Raw genomic sequence first — 24,921 nt, forward strand, 5'->3', positions numbered from 1 at the left:
CGATAAAAGCCAAGGTAGCTCCTATACCCCTGATGGAGTGAGATCTTGGTGTGAAAGGCAGTGTTTTATTTCATAGAGTGTAGCAGAGCTGTATTCATCTGACTATCCATCTGGCGATAGCGTTCATTGACAACTGGTCTCCTTCCCTGCCTGGAGCTATGGAGACAAACAGTTGGTCAGTTTTCCTTAGCGGTCTGGTTTTGTTTACATAGTAACGGACAGCCCTATTTACATCTACTGTATGGAGTTTTTTCTCAGCCGGGCCTGATGGATTTTGGAAGAAAGCTGGTAGTTCAATTGTCTGATTGACACAGAACTTTGAAATGAACTTGGGTGAAAACCTCAGGTGCGTTCTTAATACCAATTTGTTTTTATGGATAACAAAGAAAGGGTTTTGCACTGAAAGCTTGCAGCTCACTGACTCTTCTTATGGAAGTGATAGCCACGAGAAAAGCAGTCTTATATGTGAGATGTTTAAGGCTGGACATAGGCTCAAAGGGGGGGTCCTATGAGATTTGCAAGTACAACATTTAGGTCCCACCTGGCTGTGGGTTTGAAATAGGAGGGTGGAGTCTTTTTACTCCCTCCATGAATGCCTTAATGACTGGTACTGTCCAATAGGACAGCTTACTTAGAGTGGTGTACGCGGATGGAGCCGCTAGGTAAAATTTGAATTAAATACCAGCTAAGTCTAGTAAGTGAAGCATGTAATGAATAATGTGATAGAGTACATTCTATTGAGTTTATTTGTTTTGACTGGCACCAAATTACAAATCTTTTCCATTTGTTAAAGGAACAGCGTCTAGTGTTTGGTTTACGTGCCTCTCAGGATTTCCATTTACCTTTGAGGTAGATTTAAATGGCCAAACTCTCTGACTTTAGGAGCCAAGCTGGCTGTTCATAGACTGAGGTTGAGGGTTTAATGTCATCCCCCTGTGCTGCTCTGTGAGCATATTTAAGGGTCACGTAAGTTTAATCAGGTTGCATATCGCCAGTTTGCGCAGATGTTGATACCAAGGTTGTCTCTCCCACATAGGAGCACCTAGAATTAATGTCACTTGTTCTTGGTGCATCTTGTTCACCACTTTGCTCATTAGAGGAGTTGGGGGGGGTGGAGGGGCTGTGTAGGCAAATTTCCCTGACCAGTTCAACCACAGGGCGTTCCCCTTGGAGTCGTGTTGGGGAAACCTGGATGCGAAGTCTGGGCATTGTTTGTTTTATCTTGTTGCAAACAAGTCTAATGGGGGTAGTCCCATAATGTGAAAATGTAGTCTACGACATCTCTGTTGAGTTGCCACTCGTGCTCTTCTGGTAGAGGATCTCTGGCTTAGTGAGTCCGCTAGAGGATTGAGTTCCCCTGGAAAGTGTTGCGATGTTGGGAACATGCCAACTTCAGTGCCCACTTCCATATTTTTTGTGCTACCTTGGACAGACTTAGATAATGTGTGCCCCCTTGCTTGTTTCTGTAAAAGATTGCAGTGGTGCTGTCTGAGATTATTGGTACTGTTTGATTTGGCAGGTGTGATTGGAAGGATTGTAATGCCTTGAGTACTGCTAGAAGTTCCAGAAAGTTGAAGTTATTCTGGACTGCGATTTGAGTCCACAGACCATGCGCTTTGAGATGAAGGTAATGGGGCCCCCCACCCGGTAAGTGATGCGTCTGTTGTGACAACCGCTTGCACTGAGCATAGAGCTTGTACGAGGGTACACTAGCTGGTCCCACTGACTGCATGCCTGACACCACTGTTTTCGCCAACCACTCTTGCATTGGGCACATGCGCAATCGTGTGGTGTGTGGGGCCAGGTAAATGCATGATGCCATCATCCCGAGCAGGCGCAGTGGTTTGCGTACTTTTATCTGGCGACCGGCTAGATACTGAGGTATTTGCAGCAGTATGTTTTGTATTATTTCTTTCGAGGGAAAGAGTAAACCCTCTTCTGTTTTTATGACAGCTCCTGTGACAGGAACTGTTGGTCCAAGGCTTGACCTTGTTGATTGAGAAACCCAATTGAAAAAGATCGATTGTTCTTTTGGTATTTCACTTGCAAATTTGGGGGATTTTCCTCTGTGATCAGCCAGTCGTCCAGGTAAGGGTACACTGGGATTGACTCCCTGCGTAGATGAACCACCAGCACTGCCAGTACCTTGGTGAATACCCTTGGAGTGGATGCTATGCTGAAGGACAGCACCTTGAATTGGTAGTGCTGGTTCATTATTTTGAAATGTAAGAATCTTCTGTGCGCTGGGAACATTGAAATATGAAAGTATGCATCTTTTATATCCAAAGTTGCCATGTAGTCCCCCTCGCTTTATCAGTCGGATTACTTCCTGTAGCGTCGTCATGCATAATTTCTGTGGCTTGACATAGATGTGTGCAGGGTGCAGGTCTAAGACTGGGCACATTGTGAGGTTTTTTTTGGCACAAGGAATTACATTGAATAAATATTGCTGGGATGTCGTCTATGGCACCCTTTAATAGCATAGCTGTCACCTCTTACAACAGGATATGCTGTTCTTCCTTGGAGGTGTTCCTTTGTCTTGGTGGGTGGTTGGTGGGTTGCTGTAACAGTTCTATACAATAACCGCCCGCCACGGTTGAAAGTACCCACGGTCTGAGGTGATTCCCTCCCATACCTGGGTAAAGTATGAAAGGCGGCATCCTAATGGAGTAGCATGGGAGGGAACCTGTAGCGGGTGGTCATTGCTTGGGGGGGTGTTGAGGCGCCTCTAAAGAAGGAAGACCTTCTTTGGTCTCTTTGAAACCCTTTTTGTGAGGAATGTCCCTGTGATGAACCCCAGAACAAGCTTTGACCCTGGTTGTAACCTGATGCACGTTGTGAGATTTTTGCCCTCTAAAACAGTGATAAATTGTAGCCCCCCCTTTGTCCGGAGGGTTTATTGGTGAGGTGCCCTAATGATTTTAGGGTTTCATTCTTCTTATGCGCTCTTTATCGCCTTCCACAACTTGGCCAAGCAACACGTTGGTCTCTATGGGCATATTAAGGAGAGTAGCTTGAGTCTTGAGCTTGAAGCCAGACAGGCATAGCCTCGCGTGGCGTTTGATCAACGTGTCCTCTGCTATTATTCTTCCTGCATTGTCTGCTGCATCCAAGTGGTTCTTGGGGATGCAGTTTGCTATTTGTTTACGCTCTGCAATTGAGAGTGATAGTTGTGTTTTCAGGGGCTCTGGGACTGAAGCCATTTGTTTGGCCATCGCATACCACTTGTGACAATTGTAACTAGCTAATAAAGTGATGTTATTATCGATTCTAGCCAGGTAAGCTGCTGAAGAGGCTACCTTCCTTCCAAAAGTGTAAATCTTTTTTACTCTCCTTCTAAGGAGGGGCTTCGGGGAGAGGCGTCCATGCTCTCTTTCTAGTAGTTGTTACCACTAAAGAGTACGGTTTTAACTGTCCCCTAATGTAAAGAGGGTCTGAGGGAGCTGGCCGGAAAATGTTTTCAATGCGCGGGTTTGCTGCCTATGTTAAATATGGAGTAATTAGAGAGGGTTGGAAGCACCTCTGTACTGATTGAAGTATGGGGATGAATTGGGTAGCAGACTTTTTATCACCAGTATGTCCTGAACAAATTCCTTGTCCGCCTGTGTCTGTTGTGTATCAATTTTACAATATTCTGCCACTTTTAGGAGCTGGTCATTACACTGTATTTGATTATCCACTGGTGAGTCTGCCACCGGTGGTCTGAGTGATCTGGTGACTGTATGACAGACATCCTCGTTGTCATCATAAAATTGGTCGACATCACTTATGTCCCCATGGTCTTCTGGGTCAGTGTAAGTTCCAGTGTCTTTGACGTCTTGCATGGTATCACAATAAGCAAGTTGCCCCAAGTCCTGCTACGAGATAGAAGCTTGTGTGGGGTCTGTGCCGGCTCTCTTGGTGGTGGGCTGGGTAACTGCTGACCTGCTATGAGTAGTAGCTGGCCCGCTGTGTGAGGCACCCTGAAGATTTACTAAGACCTCGGGGTGGTCATCAAAGAAATTAGCCAGGAAAGACATCCGTCTCATGACTATCAATTATTTCTGCTGTCCATTGTGATGAACTTGCGGGGTGGGTGTTAGTTCTGGTGCAGGTTTTTTTTTATGGCGCATTGCCCTGAAATGGCGCCTTCCTCCTGGGTCAAAGTCCTTAAACTTGAGGCCTCTCCCTGTGTTTCAGAAGACTTATGGTTCTTCAACGTCTGACTTTTCAATAGCATGTCTGGGACGCATTTCTAGGATAAGCTAACTCATATTTGAGCTCAGTGTAGTTTCCGAAGAGGCCTTCGACACATCCTTCGACAGTCATTTTTCAGCATGCGAGGGGGCAGTCGGTGAGATTTTCAGGCAACCTGGTGAAATAAGTGGGTGGAGAAGGGAATATGGATTTTCTTAGAGAGACTAAAGAATGAACCACCACCCACTTTTCCTACTGTGAGGGCCGAGCCCGTTGAGGCCTTCCGAGGCTGTATGAAAGGTTTGTGCCAATGAGTTGGTGTAGTCACCAACAATAGTAGTTTGCCCTTGATGCCGTCGCCGAAGATCTTGCAGGAGAATGGCTAACAGAGGACAGAAAGAATATACTAGATTGAATTTTTTGCAACAAAAGGCGCTAGCCAGAAGGAACTCTGCGATAAGCGACAGACTATGATGGTGGGAAAAAACAATCTGAGGGACCACAATGTGTGCAGCACCATGGGTACAGTAGACGTGACACTAGGGATAGTATTACTGGCACGCCCTGTCGACGTCCCCTTTCGAGTTTCCAAAACAACACCTTTAATACTCTGTAGCTTCCACTAGATGTCGGCCTATGCATAGCATGTGATCTAAGCAGATTCGACAAGCCTCAGAAGGGATACATTACTCACCGTAATCGTATTTCTGATGCTTGTCTCTACTTAGATTCACATGCTCGGCATAGTCCGACATCTAGGTGGTAGTCGCAGAGTATTACAAGATTTTTTTTCGAAAGTCAAAAACAGACGTCGACAGGGTGTGATAGTAATACTATCCCTAGTGGGACATGTCCTGTACCCATGGTTCTTCACGCACTGAGGTCCCTCAGATTGTTCGTTTCTGACATGAGGTTGCATGAAGTGTAGCATGAGTACAGATGTGATGAAGCAGAAACAGTGATAAACCAGAAAACATTGGCTTTGACTCCAATAGGGGAAGAAGGGTGGACACATGTGAATCTAAGCAGATACAAGCATCAGAAATATGATTACGGTGAGTAATGTATCCCTTCTGTGGTTCTGTATCTGCTTAGATCACATACTCTGCACAGATTAGCGAGCAGTATCTGGAGAAGGTGAGACCCACGAGCAGAGCTGTCTTTAGGGTTACCGTCGATGATGGAGTTATCTTCGAGGGCTATCGAGAAGTTGGATGACGCTGCGTCAAAAGCGGACAGTAAAGAAAGAAGTCTACAATTAAACCTTTAACTAATCAAAGGCATCAGCCTGGAAAGGAACTCTGCAAGTTGTGACCAACCATGGTGGCAGAAAGAAACAATCGGAGGACCCTCGACGTGTGAAGGACCATGGGTACAGTACACATCACTAGGAATAGTATTACTAACACGCCCTGTCGACAAATCTTGTAATACTCTGCGACTACCACTAATGTCGTACTATGCACAGCATGTGATCTAAGCAGATTCACAAGCCTCCCAAATATATCTCCACACACACCCATCTTCAGAAAGGTAAGTACCATCACAATAAACAAACATAATATAATACCAATACAATGCTTCTGGTAAGTAAATCCCAGTGTAAAAAGACAGAATGGCAGTATGCAATTCAAGGAAAGTAAAAACCACTTTGTAGTAAACTGTAGAACATTCTGTTTCAGCAAGAAACTGAAGGTACAAAATAGACAAACAGGTAAGCATTTTACAATGCGTGTACTACTTTGTTTGAGGGAAAGAATATTATGAAACAATAACACCACAAGGTAAGTTACTTTGTAATCCTTTTACAGAGCATACTTCTTTAGTAGTCCATCCCTATCTAGTTATGCAGTCTTTCAGAGTCAGATTGGAGGTCAAAAAGGCAAGGCATTATCTGCAGAAAGTCAAGTATTTATGTGGAATTCTTCAGCAGCAAATAGCCGTTTTGTGGGAAAAAGGATTCAGGGACTTTAGAGAATGCATGCCACTGGTAGGCCTAGGCGAACCCCCAAATGCATGAATTACCCCCTCGGCAACACAGCAGTGGCAAAACGACTCTAGATAAGTATTGCCTCAAGTTTCACAGTACCCCAGCAGTGAAGATGATGCAGGCGGACGCCCTCACTATGAGGCAGCGGCAGACCCCGGTCTCCTGTTCCTTGGTCGTGGTGACGAAAGGAGGGAATCTGGAAGGGATTGCACAGCAGCAGTTGAGAGGAAAGGCTCCTAGGACAGGATTCTTTATAGCTTCTGGCGGCTCTGGTTCTGGCACCCTTTTCAGGAGACCAGATAAAGAATGATTATCGCCTGGTTGATTCAGCTCGCTTCTGCAGTCCTGCACTCTGGTGAGGGGACTGTGAGGAGTGGTATCTTGACTCTAGAGGTCCGGAAGGAGTCCATCAAAGTTTTGTGAGTATTTGTTCTTTGGCAGACTATGCACTACAGGATGGCTGCAGGTCCCAGGGTATTGGCGGTTTGCAGCTCAGGAAGGTCGCAGAGGTTGAAGTGGGATGGCTCAAATTGCAGGTTGTCTTAGAACTGGTTGCTCCCATCCAGCCCAAGGGAAGGAGTCGTCCTCTTCGGAGCTCCTCTGTTGCATGCAAAAAAGGGTTAGCATCAGCGGACGCTCAGCAGGAATTTCCGGTCGCTGGAAGGAGCAGCAGGTGTCTTCTTCTCCACTTCCTATTCGGATTTAGTTCCAGTGATCGACTCTGTGCACCCGGAACCCAGACAATCAGCACTCGTGCTACATTCAAACTTTGGGGGGTGGCTGATCTTGTCAGAAGACAAAGACCAGCGTAGGTTTGGTATCCTCTCCTGCTTCCTGTCCTCACAGACACTCTGGAGCTTCAGCAAGCCTCACAAAGGATTCTTAACGAAGACAAAATTCAAACCAGGACCTCCCCACATCCAGCACAACAGAAGAAGGACCAAGAAAGGGCAAGCACACAAGAAATGGCCAATAAAGAATACAGTCATCATTTTGGGTCAATAGTGACCCTTCTGTGCATTTCCAGGGCTCGGAGCACAGCCTGCAAGTAAAAATGTCACAAAAAGTGAGTAGAACATGTCCACTGCCACCAGTCATTCAGGTATGCTTGTCGCTAACAGAAATGTTACAGGAGTAGTGAGAAAGGGGATACAGTGTAACCCCTTAGCATAAGGTGGAGTGTGCTGATCTCAAAGGTTAAAAAGTATCCCCCATCCTTGGGAACATTAGTACTCACTTGGAAAATAAAATAAAAAGGTAAGCCCAAAGAGCTCCCCCGCAACACTGCAGAATGTGCTGCGAGCTGTAAAAGTAAATTACAGATGCCTATAAAAGTTGGAGGAAAGCAGGACTCCATAAATAAGGTATGGAGAGATACAAAACGGACTCCCATAGCAAGAGTAAAAGAAGGGGTCAGTGGGAAAAAATGTTTCCATTCATCCAGGAACACAGACAAAAAAAACACAAGTCCAGCAAAAAGTATTGGGGATCTCACATGTGAAGGTGATTTAGCATAAAACTGAAAACTCTACCCAACACCTACCTATTATCCCTCTCAGGCTTCTAGGTCTGTTTTTTTGTAGCCTCTAAAGCCTGCCCTCTACTCCCTCCCAGTTACTTTTCAAATCTCCTATCCTCCCACCCCCACTCTGAGAAGGGTCCTGATACCCTTAGCAGAGGCATAATATGACACCATCTTGACTAGCCCGGTGACTAGGAATACATTACAGTAGTTTTGGTGCATAACATCAATCATGCCCATTGCCTACCAATGAAAATTCGACAAAACTCCACATTTTCCACAACAAATGACACAGGAAGGTGTTTTGAAGGTAAGGGTCGCTTAGATTCACCATCCCTTTAACTTAGCTAGTTATGCGGCTTTCCGATTGGAAATATGGTTTTTGGTAAATTACTTTTCCACCAGACAAACAAAAAGTGGTTATCTTCCCATCTGTACTTCTACTGCCCATAATAAGAACTGTGGAGTTCTGCAAGGTTCATTCGTATAACCACTTCTGTTTAGCTTTCATCTATCTTTTTTGATGAGACGGTACACAATCTGTGCATGTGGTAATTTAATTATGCTGACAATGGCCAACTCCTTTTCAAAACCACCATGAATACACATGAACCCCTTGCACCACTGTAGGAATGGTCTCTAAATATCTGGCTAAAATAACTAGGCTTAGGATCTAGACCAGCAACCAATGATAATCCTGGCGTCATGTTGGGCACAGTACTGCCTGTGCCCCCTCAGGTATCATGGTAGCCAGTCAGAATATTGTCCGTGAGAAATATCTGCAGTTGAAAACTCAACACAGTGGCACGTATGCTGCCCAGGCACAGGAAAATGTACCTTGTATCCCCCCCCCCAGTCAATTCCGTTCACTGGCTCCCTGTGGATGCACAAGTGGGCTTCAAGTCACTGTGCATTGTATACAGGGAAGTTAATAAGGTAGGAACAGGCTTCCTAGTTAAAACATTTAAACCTACTCAGACCACGTATGTATTATGCTCTGAAAGCCCAAATCTGTAACTTTAAAAAAGCAATAACCGGTAACATGCCTTCTTGTTTGCCCCAGGCAAGCTGTAGAATGGTTTTACAAGCCCAGTTGAGAAGAAACCCACGCCCCCAATCACCCAGTCTTAAAAAAACAAAAAACATTTATATGTGCAATTGAAACCGATATTGACTTTGTTATCTAACTTTTTACCTCCAAGCAGGAAACCATATGGTCAATAAATACAAGAGTGCATACATAACAGTTATGCTGGAAGGGAAAAACAAAAAGCACCACTGACATGCCCGCATTGTAGCAAACATTCCCAAATGGAAGCAGAATGTGCCAATTCTATAAAAGATACACTGACTTGTGGTTGGATACAATTTAACCTGCTCTATCCAACACCCAATCACTCATGCAAAGTGTTATCCGTAATAAAAAAAGAAAACGTGTTTACCAAGTAAGTGTTGGTTGCCCTCAGAACACAGTAATTGCAGGGTGGCCTTCATGCATCAAGGCTGTTGCGTCAAAAAGCTGCCTTCCAGATATCATCAGGAAAGATGGTGACTGCATACAGTTCAGCAAATCCACATAGACTATTATTGCACATACTAAGTATTTGGATGTTGGTATATGCTGTCAATTGTCAGACTAATAAAGGGGCGAAGTGGCTGGCGGAAAAAATAGGCCTGGGAGAAAATAAGCACCCACATTCTTGATTCGCGATTTTGTGAATTAAAAGTAGAATCTGTGCGTGGCAAACTGCATTGTAAAGAACATTGGGCCATTAACATTGGTCAACACTACCAGCTGCACAGTGCACCCATCAGGAAAGGGGCACGCAATTCGGGAGTTGTCCTATTGCCCCAACAGCCATTGAGAGATAGACGTATACCTCTAGCATACATTCAAAATGATATACCAATCTTAGATCTTACCTCTCCTCTCATGAGAATGTCCTCGCTCTCTGTGACCTCGGAACTGAAAGTGTATTCTGATTCATTGCTGCTATGCGTGGAATCTGTCCTTCGGTGGCCAGGTTTAGGAATGCTCTGAAATAAAAACCCAAAAAGGCACAAGTCACCATCTCATATTTTCCCTGCTTGTTGGCTGGAAATATACTTTCATTCCAGACAATGGGTATATGTTACAGATATGTTACAGTGCCAGCACATGTGACAAGAGGTTCCTTGTAATACAGTGCAGAATCAATGTATTTATTTCGATTCACTACACTCCAAATCAAACAAATGCCTTTGATATAAAAGCATATTTTGATAAGAGCTTGCCATTGTCCCGATAGATTTACAATGGTGACCTCCACTCTATGTTTTCTAACTGTGCTCCTTCTTTGTGCCATTTCAAAATGTATTCATTTATATAGGCTAAACTAAAGCACAGATATGCTCCTTTACAGCCTTTACATATCCCTTTGGAACAATACGTGTCGTGATTTCCTGATTTCCTAGGTGTTTTTGTTTAAGCTTGGTATGCGATTAGCAAGTAGGCAAAGGGAGGCAGTCCTAAAGCACTGGGTTGACAGGTATAGCGTTTACAAAGAACCCTTGGGCGACTTCCATGTGTGTGTGTGTATATGGGATAAATTACTCACCATAATCGTATTTCAGATGCTTGTTTCTGCTTAGAGTTGCATGCTGTGCATAGGCCGACATCTAGTGGCAGCTGCGGAGTATTACAGTTGTTGTTTCCGAAACTCGAAAAGGGATGTCAACAGGGCGTGCCAGTAATACTATCCCTAGTGTGACGTCCACTGTACCCAGGATCCTACACGCGTCGAGGTCCATCAGATTGTTATTTTTCTGACATGAGGTAGCATGAAGTTTAGCGCGCGTACAGGAGTATCCTGGCAGATACGTATCAGACAAGTTCATAACCATCCATGAGCCTTCTCTCCGAGGGGAGGAAGGATGGGCGCATGTGAATCAAAGTAGATACAAGCATCAGAAATACGAATACCTGGACGCGAAGTCTGGGCATTGACTGTTTGCCTGTAGCGAACAAGTCTATTGTGTGGTAACCCCATTGAGAGAAGAGGTGTTCTACGACCCCTTTGTCTAGTCGCAATTCGTGTTCCTCTGGTGGGCGATCTCTGCTCAGTGAGTCTGCCAGAGAGTTGAGTTCCCCTGGAATGTGCTGTGACGATAGGAATATCTTCCGTTTGAGTGCCCATTTCCAAATTTGTTGTGCAAGCCTGGACAGATTTGGAGAACGTGTGGCCCCCCACACCCTCCTGTTTGTTGATGTAAAACATTGCTGTAGTGCTGTCTGTCAGGACTTGGACAGATCGGTTCACTAAGTGAACTTCGAATGCCTGAGGGGCTTTGAATACTGCCAGTAGTTCCAACAGACTGATGTGGTTCTGTGCAGACCATGAGATGTGTGGTGAAGGTAATGTGCCCCCCCATCCCGCGAGTGAGGTGTCTTTTGTGACAATCGCCTGTACTTCCGGATCGTAGAAGGGTTTCCCCTTCAACAGATTTTCTCTTGTCCACCAGGGAAGATTTTGTACTAGTGTTGGCGAAACAACCACTAGATCGTCCCACTGACCACTTGCCCGAGACCACTCCTGCATGGGTTGCATGCGCAGGCACGCATGAGGTACCAGGTAAATACAAGATGCCATCATGCCTAGCAAACGCATAGCTTTGTGCACCCTTATCTGGTGGCCCTCCTCATAATGCTGTATTTGCAGTAATATGTTTTGGACCCTCTTCTCTGACGGAAAGACCAACCCCTCTTCAGTGTTTATAACAGCTCCTAGGAACTGCTTGGTTGTGCTTGGCACTAGGCTTGATTTTTTCTCGTTGATGGATTGGAAGAAAAGGTTGATAGTTCTTTGAATGTTTCGCATGCAAATAAGGGGAGACTGCCTTTTAATCAGCCAGTTGTGCAAGTAAGGATACACTGGGATTGCCACCCTGCGCAGGTGTACTGCCACCACCACCAGTACCTTTGTGAATACCCTTGGAGCAGATGCTATTCCGACGGGCAGCACCTTGAATTGGTAGTGCTGTTTCGCCATCTTGAAATGCAAGAATCTTCTGTGCGCTGGTAACATTGAAATATGAAAATAGGCATCTTTCATATCCAGTGTTGCCATGTAATCCCCCTTTTTTAGTAGAGAGATTACCTCTTGTAGCTTAGTAATGCAGAACATTTGTAGCTTGACATTTGATTACAGGGCGCAAATCTAATACTGGGCGCATTGTTAGATCGTTCTTTGGTACAAGGAAGTAAGTTGAATAAATACCCTTGCTTACCTGATAGGACGTGACGACTTCTATGGCGTCCTTGTGGAGCAGTGTGGCAATTTCCTAGAGTATGATTCTTTGGTCTTCTTTGGAATGGGTTTTCTGGCGTGGGGGATGTCTCTGGGGTTGTTTGAGAAGCTCTATACAATATCCGCCTGCTACAATGGACAGCACCCATCTGTCTGAGGCGATTCCCTCCCATGCGTGGGTGAAGCTGGAAATGCGCACGCCTACTGGAGAGGCATGGAAGGGCACCTAGAGCAGATAGTCACTGCTTCTGAGGTCGGGTAGCCCCTCGGGAGGAGGAGCCCCTACCGAGACCACAGGATCTGCACAGTCCTCTTGGGGAGCTTTGAGAGGACTGGCCCTGATTGATTCCCCAACAAGTATTCTGGTTCTGGTTGTAGTTGGAGCCCCTTTGAGAATTTTGGCCTCGTGAGCGAGGAAAATTGCTGTTTCCCCTTTGGCCAGTAGGTTTATTGGTCAGTTGGCCGAATGACTTGAGAGTTTCGTACTTCTTTTTGGCTGTCTTTAAGGCTTCCTCGATGGCCTTACAAAAGAGCACATTGGGCTCAACAGGCAGGTTGATAAGTGGGGCTTGCATCTCCGGTTTAAACTCTGATTGGCCTAACCAGGGGTGAAGCATGATAATTGTCCCCTCTGCTATTATTCTGCCGGCCTTGTCGGCAGCGTCAAGATTGGTTTTTAATAAGCACTCGAAACTGCCCTGCCCTCTGCGGCCACCTGGGCTAGTTGAGACTTAAGGGATTAGGGGGCCGATGACAGTAAGGCCTAGACCTCGTCCCATTTATGGCAGTTGTAGCTAGATAACAAGGTTGAATTGTTAGCTATTCTAGTTTGAAACATCGCGGAAGAGTCTACCTTCCTGCCCATTGTATATAGCCTCTTCCTTGTCAGGTGGAGCATCAGTGGAAGCAAGGGGAGTTCCAGCCCTTTTCTTGTTGTAGTGACAACTAATGAGTCGGGCTTCAATTGACTTCTGAAGTTTAGCGGGTCAGACGGGGCAGGTTTAAACAGCTTCTCTATGCGTGTAAGATTAGGAGTTTCCAGCGAGGACTGTATTTTTCGCTGAACAGATTCGAGGAGGGGGGATAAACTGAGTGATAGCTTTCTTCTCACCTAAGATTTCAACCACACAATCCTTATCCTGTTGGCCTTCCTGCATCGCTATTTGAAAATTCTCCGCCACCTTGATGAGCACTTCATTTAGCAGAGGTTGATTGTCTATGGGCGAGTCCGTTACCGGAGGGTCCTAATCAACAGGAGAATCCACGATATACATATCTGTCTCGGGATCACCCTCCTCATCCTCATTATCCCTGTATCAAGGGTCTGCCACCTCTTGGATAGAGAGGTCCTCATGATCGCAGTCTGGGTCATAGAGATCAATGACTGTCATGCACTGGATTCTCCTGGCGAGACCTTCTAGCAGGGGGTTGGGCAGGAGGTTGGGACGCAGATGGTGCTGTAGTAGGTGGGGTGGAGTGGAAGCTTGAGAAATCGGCAGGGTACTTTTCATATATGTTGGCCATGAAGGACATCCTCCTCATGACCCTGGCAATATCTTCAGCTAACCATTGGGCAGAGCCAAGAATGACCAATGGTTGAGAAGGGAGTCCCATATCGTCAGGTCTGGGAGGCAGTATAGTAGAAGGAGGAGCCTTCTTCTTGAGGGTGGAAGATAATGAATCTTGTTGTTTGAGGATCCCTACTCTTATGAGTGGGCCTAACCTCTTGAGACGTATCCTTATGAGGGGTCTTATCCATATGAGGGGTCTTAGAGGACTTTTAACCAGGCTCTCTGGAGCGTGTATTTTGACTAAGTGGGCTAGTCCCGCTTGTATAGGGTCTTGTACCCGTTTCGACGTAGAATGTCGAACCTCGGTTGCGGGCTGAACTGGAGCGTCATCAGCGGACGATTGACTACCGGTAGTGGTTTTGCACGTGATGCCTGTACCGTCCTTCGACGGCCGGGGCCTGTCGTGTGGCGATCTTGATCTGGAGCGCCCAGAGGACAGCGATTCAATGGACCTCTCCCTAGATGTTGTGCGCTGCCGTTTGCTCGACACATGTGTCGAGTCTTGGCTGTGGATTGTGTGTTTAGTGGAGGATGTAGTGATAGCACCTTCGCCATCGGGTGCTGACCCCATAACAGGCCGCCGGCTTGTCTTTTCGTGGTCGGTGGGCCCTGCGTTAGGGAAACCGGAGTAACTCTGTCGCCTTTGCTGTTGGATACCGTGGCGCTGCTGCCGTCGCTGAAGGCACCCTCAACTTGCATGGCCTCGAGTTGCCTGGTGTGGTGGGCCCAGCGTTTAGTAAGGCAGTCCTTTAATGTCTTGGGCTTGAAGAGCCTACATGCTCGACAAGAACCCTCGACGTGGTCTCGCGGGAGACACAAATTACAAACAAGATGTTTAATCGACCCACAGGAACTTTTTATTGCACTTAGGGCACAATTTAAAGGGGGTCTTTTCCATAACGGACTGTATCGGCAGCTAGGCGAATATAGTGTATGTACAAGGGTATAAAACACCTAGGTCTAAGTATATTATAAACTTAAACTATTTAGTATAAATTACTTTCCGACCGTTAAAGGTTAACGTTTTACCACTACAGAACGGTTAAAGAGAACAAATGGATAGCATAGCTGCAAACAATGTTCTATCACTCCTGCACATTCATAGTAGAAGTCCCTATTGGAAGAACAATCTCTCCCTGACATTTCCAGAGCTCTCTCCCTAGGCAACAAATGATGTTTCGCCTATCTAAAAGGGATAGTCAGAGGATTTACCCTATCTAACCTTCATTCATACTCAGTTTTTGTAACATAAAAATCAGGTAACGGTCAAAGGAAAAGCTAACTATACAGAGACCCAATATTTACTATTGGTGTTTCTATCGTCGTGTCAGTGACAAATCCTTGTCTGGAATTTCCTACTAAATGTATTCACCAGTTAACAGGGCTGGCACTAATCACTGTTGACCTTATTCTAATAGAGTCAATAAAATAGTCTACTTAGACTCAGACTAGAAAGTTAGGTGCTGTATCAGTGACCTAACATAAAAGCATTTCTTGTTGCGTGTGTCCCAAAAGTGGACATCTTCTTCGACATGAGGCCACTCATGCCGAGTAGGGTCGACCGGTTTCGATGATGTGACAACTTAGATCATCTTCTTCAGGACCAATCAATTGTATTAGAATCTAATTCGAGTCGAATGCCTTTAGGTAATTCCAAGTGTGTCTCCGCTTCCTGTCGGGGAGACATAAAGAGTTGAGGGACAATGGGTAAATTATGCCTCCTAGTAAGTGATCTAGTAGCCAGCTGGCTACTATTACAATACAATTCTTAATTCTAATACAATTGTATTAGAATTAAGATCTAATACAATTGATTGGTCCTGAAGAAGATGATCTAAGTTGTCACATCATCGAAACCGGCCGACCCTACTCGGTATGAGTGGCCTCATGCCGAAGATGATGTCCACCAACATACTTTTGGGACACACACAACAAGAAATGCTTTTATGTTAGGTCGCTGATACAGCACCTAACTTTCTAGTCTGAGTCCAAGTATACTATTTCATTGACTATCAGAATAAGGGCAACAGTGATTAGTGCCAGCCCTGTTAACTGGTGAATAAATTTAGTAGGAAATTCCAGACAAGGGTATGTCACTGACAAGATGATAGAAACACCAATAGTAAATATTGGGTCTCTGTATAGTTAGCTTTTCCTTTGACCGTTACCTGATTTTTATGTGACAAAAACTGAGTATGAGTGAAGGTTAGATAGGGTGAATCCTCGGACAATCCCTTTTAGATAGGCAAAACATAATTCGTTGTACAAGGGTATAAACATTCTAAAATGCCCTCTCCCTACTGCATGGGCCGAAGCCCGTAGCGGCCTTCCAAGGCTGCAACAGATCCGTCGCCGGCAGTCTTCCGACGGTCATTCCTTGTTCTTCACCGGCATCGGATGGTCTCGAAGTCGGTGAAAATAAAGGATAGTAAGAATAAACTATCATTAATTGATCATAACAAAAGGCGATAAGCCGAAAGAAGAACTCTGCTATAAGCGTCTGTCTAGAATGGCGGAAAAAAAACAATCTGAGGGACCTCGACGCATGAAGGATCATGGGTACAGTGGACGTCACACTAGGAATAGTATTACTGGCATGCCCTGTCGACGTCCCTTTTCGAGTTTCAAAAACAACTGTAATTCTCTGCAGCTTCCACTAGATGAGGGCCTATGCACATCATGTGATGTAAGCAGATTCCACAAGCTATATATCACACACACACACACATACACATACACACGTTGCCCAAGGGTTCTTTGTAAATGCTATACCCATCAACCCTTAGGCGACGTATGAAATATATATACACACATTACTTACTATAATTGTATTTCTGATGCTTGTATCCGCTTAGATTCACATGCTGTGCATATGCCGACATCTAGTTGTAGGTGCCTAGTATTGCATTCTTGTTTTCAAGTTTTAAAAAGGGACGTGAACAGGGCATGCTTGCAATACTATCCCTGTGTGATGTGTATTGTACCCATGCCCCTTCATGCGTCAAGGTCCCTCTGTTTTGTTTCCGAAAAGAGGGAGCATGAAGTATGCGTGAGTACAGAAGATAAAGGTGTTAGCTGTCTACATGCCTTGAACTCCAAAAGGAGAGGAAGGGCAGGCTCGTGTGAATCTAAGCAAATACAAGCATCAGAAATACGATTACAGTAAGTAATGTACACCCTCTGAGGCTTGTGGCTCTGCTTACAATCACACACTGTGCATAGACTAGCTAGCAGTACCAGGAGATAGAGGTGGGATGTTAGAACGTACAGCAGCAAAAAGATGTTTTAACACCACCAGTCAATCACTCTTAGAATGTGTATCTATGCAGTAATCCTGTGTAAATAGTGAATTGACCTCCAGGTAGCTGCTTTGCAAATGGCATCTACATTTGCAATGAAAGCTAAAGTAGCCCATGTGCCTCGAATAGAGTGCTATGGGTGTTAAGGGTAAAGTTCTCTTTGAAAGAGAATAACACATTTGGATGCATTTCACAATGCATTTTTAAATAGCCGGCTTTGAGACAGGATCCCTTTATCTTCCAGTGACTGAGGAAACAAAGAACTGTTCTGTTTTCCGTAGCGGTTTCGTTTTATTTAGGCAATACATTACAGCTCTTCTGACATCTTATGTATGGAGGCTTCTCTCTGCTGAATATGTTGGGTTTTGGAAGAAAGCCAAGAAAGCCAGAAGTTCCATAGAATGACTGACATGGAACTTGAAGATTAATTAAGACTAGAAACCTGGATGTGTGCGTAAAACCATGTTGTCCTTGTGCATGGTTACAACTGGATCTTGAACTGAGAGCGCCTGCAGTGCACTCATCCTCCATATAGAGCTAATGGCCACGAGAAAAGCAGTTTTATATAGGTGAGACACTTAAGACTGGTTTTATGCATTGGCTCAAAAGGAGGGCCCATAAGTTTAGTAATGAGTACATTCAAGTCCCATCCGGGAGTTGGATTTGAAGTTGGAGGGTGTAATCTTGTGACCCCTTCCATAAAGGCTTTAATGACAGGGACTTTCCATCAAGAGACTTTCTTCTGAGAGGTGGTGTAAGCAGAAAGATCAGCTAGATGCACTCTTAGTGAATTAAAGACTAGCCCGGAATCCAAAAGGTAAAGTGGGTATAGAACAAAGTGAGCGTGTGTGCAGTCAATAAGATTGATGCTCCAAGATCTACACCAAATGGCAGAGTTTGCACTTATTGAAATAGCAGTATCTGGTATTAGGTATACGTGCTTCCTTAAGAAGGTCTATACGTCCAAACTCTATGAGGTCAAGAGCCAAGCTGCTAAATTCAGAGCCCGAGGACATGGATGTAGTGCTGATCTCCGACCTTGGAACAACATGTTGAACGAGCAGGAAAGCTTGACTGGAGGACAAAGATTCTCCTTCGGAACGAGAACCACGTTTGCTGCTCCCACATTGGAGCTTTTGGGATAAATTTGACTTGTTCCTGGTACATCTTGTGGACTATTGTTAGGCAAGATTGTATGCACTACCCTGTGGGAGACTGCACCAGCCTTGTCCTCTTGGCAATAGTTAACCCAATCTTTGGTATAAGAATGTACTACACAAGTTGGTAGAGTGACTGAGCAGCCATGCTTATTTCAAGAGGGGTCAATGTGAGCTGTAGGGTTGCAACATAAACACTCACAGTGACAAGTATCCAAATAAACACTTACACTCAAGGTTTCTTGATTAAATTATTATTTATTGATTTAACAATCAGTTGAATAAGCCTTCTTTAGCAGGGAGCAAACTAGGTAAGAATATACTTCAAAATACACAATTAGTTTCTTTAAATCAGTAGAAACCCATTTGGGATGGCACACAGATACTTCTTACACCCTGAGGTGACAAACTAGAACATACTAGACATTGATATATCACTCTTCCATTTAGAGAAATACTGAGGTTGGTGTCAAAGAAAAGGTTTTAGGGAAAACAATGGTTAACAAATATTCTTAATTAGGTAAGTACTTTTTGAACCCTCCAATGCAAAGCAAATAAACCCTTTCCTGAGGGACAGTTAAAGCACAAAGTCAGAGGTAAGAAGAGTGTCGGGGAGCCAGGACAGCATCTTAATTGAGCAAAGGTCTAGGTGAGCGGAATCACTTCTTGCAGGTAGGTACAAAGTCTTGCACAATGTTTTACAAGTCTTTGTAGAATATTAAATTCCTATAGGGCCAAAAGCTGGGAGCCTTGTGAGGGGCAAAGCTGCAAGCAATTCTGCAAAAGCAACCAAGACAAGTCTCAAAACTGAGAGCTAGCAAGGCTACACAACAAGAGGCAAGTCCCCTTAGTTTTACAGTACCTTAGGTCTGAAGAAAGTTGTTCCAGCTGGCTTCTGTTTTTGTGTAGGTCTGCAGATCCCGGTGTTCCTAGGCCTCAGTTGTGGGGACAAAAGGGAGGACGTCTGGGGACTCATGCACTACGAAATCGGCGGCAGCAATGGGCAAACTGAAGATCAGCTGCACTTTGCGGTTTCAGCTTCTCGCAGCTCTCGCAAATAGCACCGCCACGGTTCTCAGATACCTTCATGGACTTTCCTCGCATCTGGGGTCCAGCACTCTGTTGCGGTGGCTCAGGCTTGGTCAGTCCTGCTTCATGGGAGTCCAGATGATCTTCCTGTAGCTCGGGTAATAAGTAAAAAAGAAACACTCAATTCTGGTGTTCCTCTCCATGGCAATCTGTTCCTGCAGCAGCAATGAAGTACAGCCAACTCCAAGAGGATGTCCGGACGAGTTCGCTTTGGGGTAGATTGGTCCCACCAACCCAAGGGGAGAAGTTGCCCGTTGCAGGGCTTCTCTAGTCGAGGCGAATTCTGAGCTTCAGCAATGCAGCAGGGCTTCACCAGACAAACCAACGGTCCAGGAGTTGTAGCAAGCATCTCTTCCAAGTTCTTCTTCCGATTCCTTCGTCCAGTGGGCATCTCTGCCTTCCAAGCCAAAAGCCTTGTCTTTTATGCAGGTTTATCCTATTCACTTACAGCCCAGCTGTCACTCACAAAGTAGGGTGGCTGTCCTCAAAGAACAGCCAGCCAATCACCTTTGGGTGCATTCCTGTAACCAAAACCAAGGGGATTAAGGACAGGGAGTTTCGGCACCTCTCTCACTTCTTGCTCTGCCAGACACGCTGGAGACAAAGGCGGGCCACACCAGTGAATCCTGCCAAAGACCTTTCCAACAATAAATGGTGAAAAATGAAGACTGGGGTCATTTTGACAAAATGGGCACCCATGGATGCATTACTGCAGCTGCAATTGCAGCCCACGGTAGAAACACACAATGGTAGGAAAAAGTAAACCACTGTCACCAGCCATTAATTGCAGAAAGGGTAACATAAAAATGTTACATGAGAAACTAGACAAAGGGGATACTAAGAAACCCCTCCAGCACCCTATTGTAAGATAGTGTGTGCTGGGTCTAGAACGTTACAAAATGTAAGTAAAGTCAATTTTACTTCACTGCTCTTGGAAACAGTAGTTTCACCAAGAGAAGGTATTTAAACCTTTGAGAAACCTAAGAGACCTCCCTGTGCCACTGCGCTGAAGGTGCTGTGTGTCACAACGTAAAGATGATGTCTATGGAGTTTGTCAGACTCCAAAGTCAAACGAAACACAGAAAAATACGAGAGAGTGGGAAAAGGGTTGCACTCTCTCCAGGTTAGAAATTAGAAAGTCCTAAAGTCCAGCAAAAAGAGTTGGGGGTCTCTAAGGTAGAAGGGAATTAGCACATTTCTGAGAATTCGCCCAAACAACTATCCTGTTGAGGAGAGGAGGCTAGGGGAGGGTGGGGGTTTTCAGGGGTGCGGAAGCATAGTCAAATCCCCCTCACCAGTTCATCCACAGGGCGTTCCCCTTGGATCGTGTCTGGGGATACCTGTAGGTGGAGTCTGGGAATTGTGCGTTCTCCAGTGCTTGCAAATAGATCTATATGTGGATGACCCCATTCTGTTAAGACGATGTGTAAAATGTCAGTGTGCAACTTCTGCCATTTGTACTCTATGGGAAGTTTCTGCTGAAGACATCCGCTACAAGATTGTGTTCCACTGGAACATGTTCAGACAGGAGGAACATGTGTTTCAGCGCCAAATTTCATATGCTTTGGGCTAGTCTGGACAGACCTGCAGTGTGTCCCCCTGCCAGGTTTGTTTATATAAAACACTAGCTGGGGTACCCGTTGTTGCCAGTGTCCTGATCGAGTGGTGTCTCTTGTGCCCTGGAGGATATTGCTCTTGTCCTCATGTCAGCAAGTCTTGCTTCAGTTTGCTCTAGCGTCTCATTTTCCATGGAGAAAGTTGCTCTCGTCCTCTGGTCGGCAAGTAGTGCTGCTGTTTGTTGTTTGTTTCAGAAGGAGCTTTTCCAAGTGAGGAGATCGTTTTTTGTGTGGCATGTTTCAGTCACTCATTGGTTTCAGCACATTTGCGAAAATGTCCAAGAAAGATTGATTGTACTCTCCTCATGAATGAACTTAAGTAAACTGTAACCTTGCCATTTCCCACATTTGGAGTGGCGTGATAAAAAGAAAATTAAAATTTTCTTATTTAAATCCCTTTAAAAATGCTTTAATAAACATTTCCGACCTGTATACAATAGTAATACATTTCAAAGGAACAACCAACACATTGAACATTTTGCTTCAGGCACTTTTTGCCTCCTTTTGGTACCTAGTGTAGCGAATTGGGGGTGAGCATCAGTAAATGAGTGTCTAGGGAGTGAAATCTTTGCATCCAAACCCGTCGACAATAGATTTACCATTGCCGAATGACACCAGATTATTAGGGGGGAGGATGGTGGGACATATGGAGGAAAGGGGACTAGTTGCTACGGTGAGTAACTTATAATTACTCTTGCATCCCGCCCCCTTTCCTCCATACTGCATGGGCGATTACAACTGAATGCAGCCGCAGGGTGGAGAGGAGACCCTCCTTAAGCAAACACGTTCTGGAGAACCGCCTGTCCGAAAGCCGCATCCGCCCTGGAGCCGGCATCCAAACCGTAATGCTTGCAGAAAGCCGATGGGGTGGCCCATGTGGCCGCCCTGCTTATGACCGGCCAGGGACATGGCGCTGAAAAGCGAATGCCCTTGCCTTGGCCCTGACCGTGTGGGCATGCAGGTTAGCCGGAAGGGGTCTATGCTGGCCCTCGTACGCTTCCTTGATGGCAGAGACCATCCAGCGGGAAATGGGAGGCTTTTGAGGCCTGATAGCCTGGCCTGGTGCCTCCAAAAGTGATGAATAGGGCATCTGACTTGCGGAAGCCCTTGGTCCTGTCCAGGTAGAATTTCAGGGCACGCCTGACATCTAGGCAGTGCATAACTCTCTGAGGCTCGTCCTTCGGGTCAGCAAAGAATGTGGGAAGGATGATCTCCTCGTTTAGGTGAAAGACTGATGGCACTTTAGGTAGAAATGCTGGATGGGTCCGCAGGACCACCTTATCCTTGTGGAAGGTAGTGTACGGCTCTGAGGCGACTAAGGCCTGGATCTTGCTGACCCTGCGCGCCAAAGTAGGGCCGACTAGTAGGGCCGTCTTGATGGTGACTATCCTGAGGTCTGCAGATGCCATAGGCTCAAATGGCTTGTGTGCAAGGGCACCCAAGACTAGGTTCAAATCCCACACGGGGTGTGGCTTCCTGATGGGCGGGTAGAGTCTACCGAGTCCGGTCAGGTATCTTCCCGACAATCGAGTTGGAGGAGGAGAAGACCCCTTCTTCCGAATTCCTGTAGGCCCCAATGGCTGAGAGGTATGTGCAGCAGGTGTCCACCTGCACTCCAGTTGTTGGCGAGGTGCGCCAAGAATGACAGTACGTCGTCCAGCGAACAAGCCAGCGGGTCGATATCCTTGGAGTGGGCCCAGTGGCAGAACCTGGTCCATTTACTTTTATACTGGGCTCTGGTAGCCCTGCTCTTAGCCACCTGTATGATTTCCAGATTGGCATGGGATAGGTTGAGGCGGCTGAGCGTCACCTGCTCAGGAACCACGCTGTGAGGGCCAGTTTCTGAGGGGCGGGGTGGACGACCCTGCCCCCCTGTTGTGTCAGAAGATGTGCTGGGCCCGTCGGGAGGTGGATTGGAGGGAACTCCGAGAGGCTGAGCAGCTCCGAGAACCATGGCCTGGCTGGCCACCACAGAACTATCAGAATGACGTTGAGCTGGTGAGACTCCTTGAACTTGCAAAGCACTCTGTGAATCAGTGGAGTGGGCGGGAAGGCATAGGCTGTCATGCCGTTCCTCTGGATCCATAAGGCGTTGCCCAGAGAGCCTAGGCCCTGCCCCTGCCAGGAGGCGAACTGGGGGCACTTCTTGTTGTGCCTGGTGGCAAAGAGCTCCACCTAGGGGAGGCCCCATCTTTGGAAGATCTCCTGTGGAACGAGGTCATTGAGCTGCCACTCGTAGTTGTCTGCTCCCAACCTGCTGAGCCTGTCCGCTTCCAGGTTGGCTTCCCCTGGAAGGTGGACTGCTGTGAGGAAGATCTCGTTCTCCAAGGCCCACATGTTGATCGCCAATTTGCACAGGGCAGGGGACCAGGTCCCCCCTTGCTTGTTGATGAAGTACATCCTGGTCGAGTTGTCGGTCTGGATGAGGACAACCCTTCTTTGGAGACGTGGGAGGAATGTTCTGAGCGCTAACCAGATGGGGTTCATTTCCAGCCAATTGATGTGGGAATCTTGCTCCTGACGGGACCACGTGCCGTGGAACGAGAGATCCTCCAGGTGGCTCCTCAGCCCTCGAGGGAGGAGTCTGTGGTAATCGTCACCTGAGGGACAGAGGGCCTGAAGGGCTTGCCCATCCGCAGGTTGCAGTCCTCGGACCACCATGTGAGGGCTGGGTGGAGAGAGGAGGGGATCTTGATTATTTTGTGTCATCCCCTCTCCTGGTTCCACAACGCTGAGAAGGGAAGCTGAATCCTTCTCATCCTGAGTCTTCTGTGGGGGACGGCCAGCAGTACCGCTGCAAAAAGGCCCAGTAGATGCTGGTACCACCAAGCCGAAGTAGAACTTTGGCTGAGATCTTGTCCTCCGAGGGGGAAAACCCTCTCAGAGCGCGTGCCCCAGGTGAGGCCCAGGAAGGTCAACGACTGTGTGGGTTGCAACTGCGACTTCTCGAGATTGAGCGAAAAGCCCAGGTCGTGTAGCGTGTTCATCAGTGCCTGGGAGGAGTGGTGAACTGCTTCCTGAGATGTAGCTTTGACGAGCAAGTCATATAGGTAAGGGTATATATGGAGGCCCTGAGCCCGCAGGAGGGCTGCCACCGCATTCATGAGTCTGGTAAAGACCCTGGGGGCCCGAGTTGAGGCCAAAAGGGAGGACATTGTACAGAAAATGGCATCCCATGATCTTGAACCGGAGGAAAGACCAATGTGGTTGCCAGATCGGGACGTGCAGATAGGCGTCCTTCAGATCCGGGGAGCACATCCAATCTCCCCTGCATAGTGTCTCCGCAATAAAAGCTGGAGTCACCATCTTGAACTTCTGGAGAGGTAAGACGAGGTTGAGGGTGGAAATGTCCAGTACTACTCAGGCCAGCCTGGTTCTTTTTCTGAATGGTGAAGATCCTGGAGTAGAAGCCAGAGCCCTGCTCGGAGGTTGGGACTTCCTCTATGGCCTGGCTCAGGATGAGCGACTGAATCTCCGCCAAAAGAGTTGCTGTCCCAACTTGCGGAAGTGGGGGAGAGGAGGGAGTAGAGACAGGAATAGGTAGACGGTACCCAGAGGATTCTACTGACAGGATCCAGGGGTCCACGAAGTTCTGCCACCAGAAGTGTGCGTGAAGAGCAAGCCTGCCCACCACTGGCGACCCATGGACCCGTGTGGGTCTGTCATGACTTTTTACCCTCTGAGGCAGAGGCGGAGGAGGGGGACTGGAAAAAGCCCTTGCCCTCCCCCCACTTTTTGATGCTTGCGCAGACTAGGGGTCGGCAAGTGTTCTGGATGCCTAGAACACCGTTCCTGGAAGCCGCGGAAGCCTCCAGATGACCAACACTTATCCAAGCGTTGCTGATACCAGGAGTACGCATTGGGCGTGGCCTTTGTCAGAATGGATAAAGACTTAGCCGTCTGAGAGTATTCTTCTTCTTGTCCAGCTCTTAGTCTGTGCTGGAGTGGAAGAGGTCGATGCCCTCGAGGGGCAGATCTAGAATACGTTCCTGGACATCGGGGTTGTACTCGGTTGCCCGGAGCCAGGCCATCCTTCTCATGTCCGTGGCAATACAGATGGCACGTCCAGAGGTATCAATATGTGCTAGGATGGACTCCATGATATCCTGCGCCACAAGCTTGGCCTCTGCTATCCACGCCTTGAAACGTGATTGGCTGTGGGAGGGGAGTTCCGGGAAGTCAGCAATTTCCCGCCATAATCTCTGTTTAGCGGTT

General features: G+C 46.6%; 1 protein-coding gene across 1 annotated transcript in view; it reads right to left on the bottom strand.

The window, feature by feature from the left end:
- The window catches only part of MYO5A (myosin VA), a 937,291-nt gene that overhangs the window by 238,103 nt on the left and 674,267 nt on the right, over positions 1–24,921 (bottom strand). Inside the window, exon 25 of the mRNA XM_069624847.1 lies at positions 9,612–9,725. Within this exon, the coding sequence (XP_069480948.1) occupies positions 9,612–9,725 (114 nt within the window). The remainder of the gene's footprint in view (positions 1–9,611; positions 9,726–24,921) is intronic.

Source organism: Ambystoma mexicanum, chromosome 11 (assembly GCF_040938575.1).
Source record: "Ambystoma mexicanum isolate Mex_15411 chromosome 11, UKY_AmexF1_1, whole genome shotgun sequence".
Lineage (NCBI taxonomy): Eukaryota > Metazoa > Chordata > Amphibia > Caudata > Ambystomatidae > Ambystoma > Ambystoma mexicanum.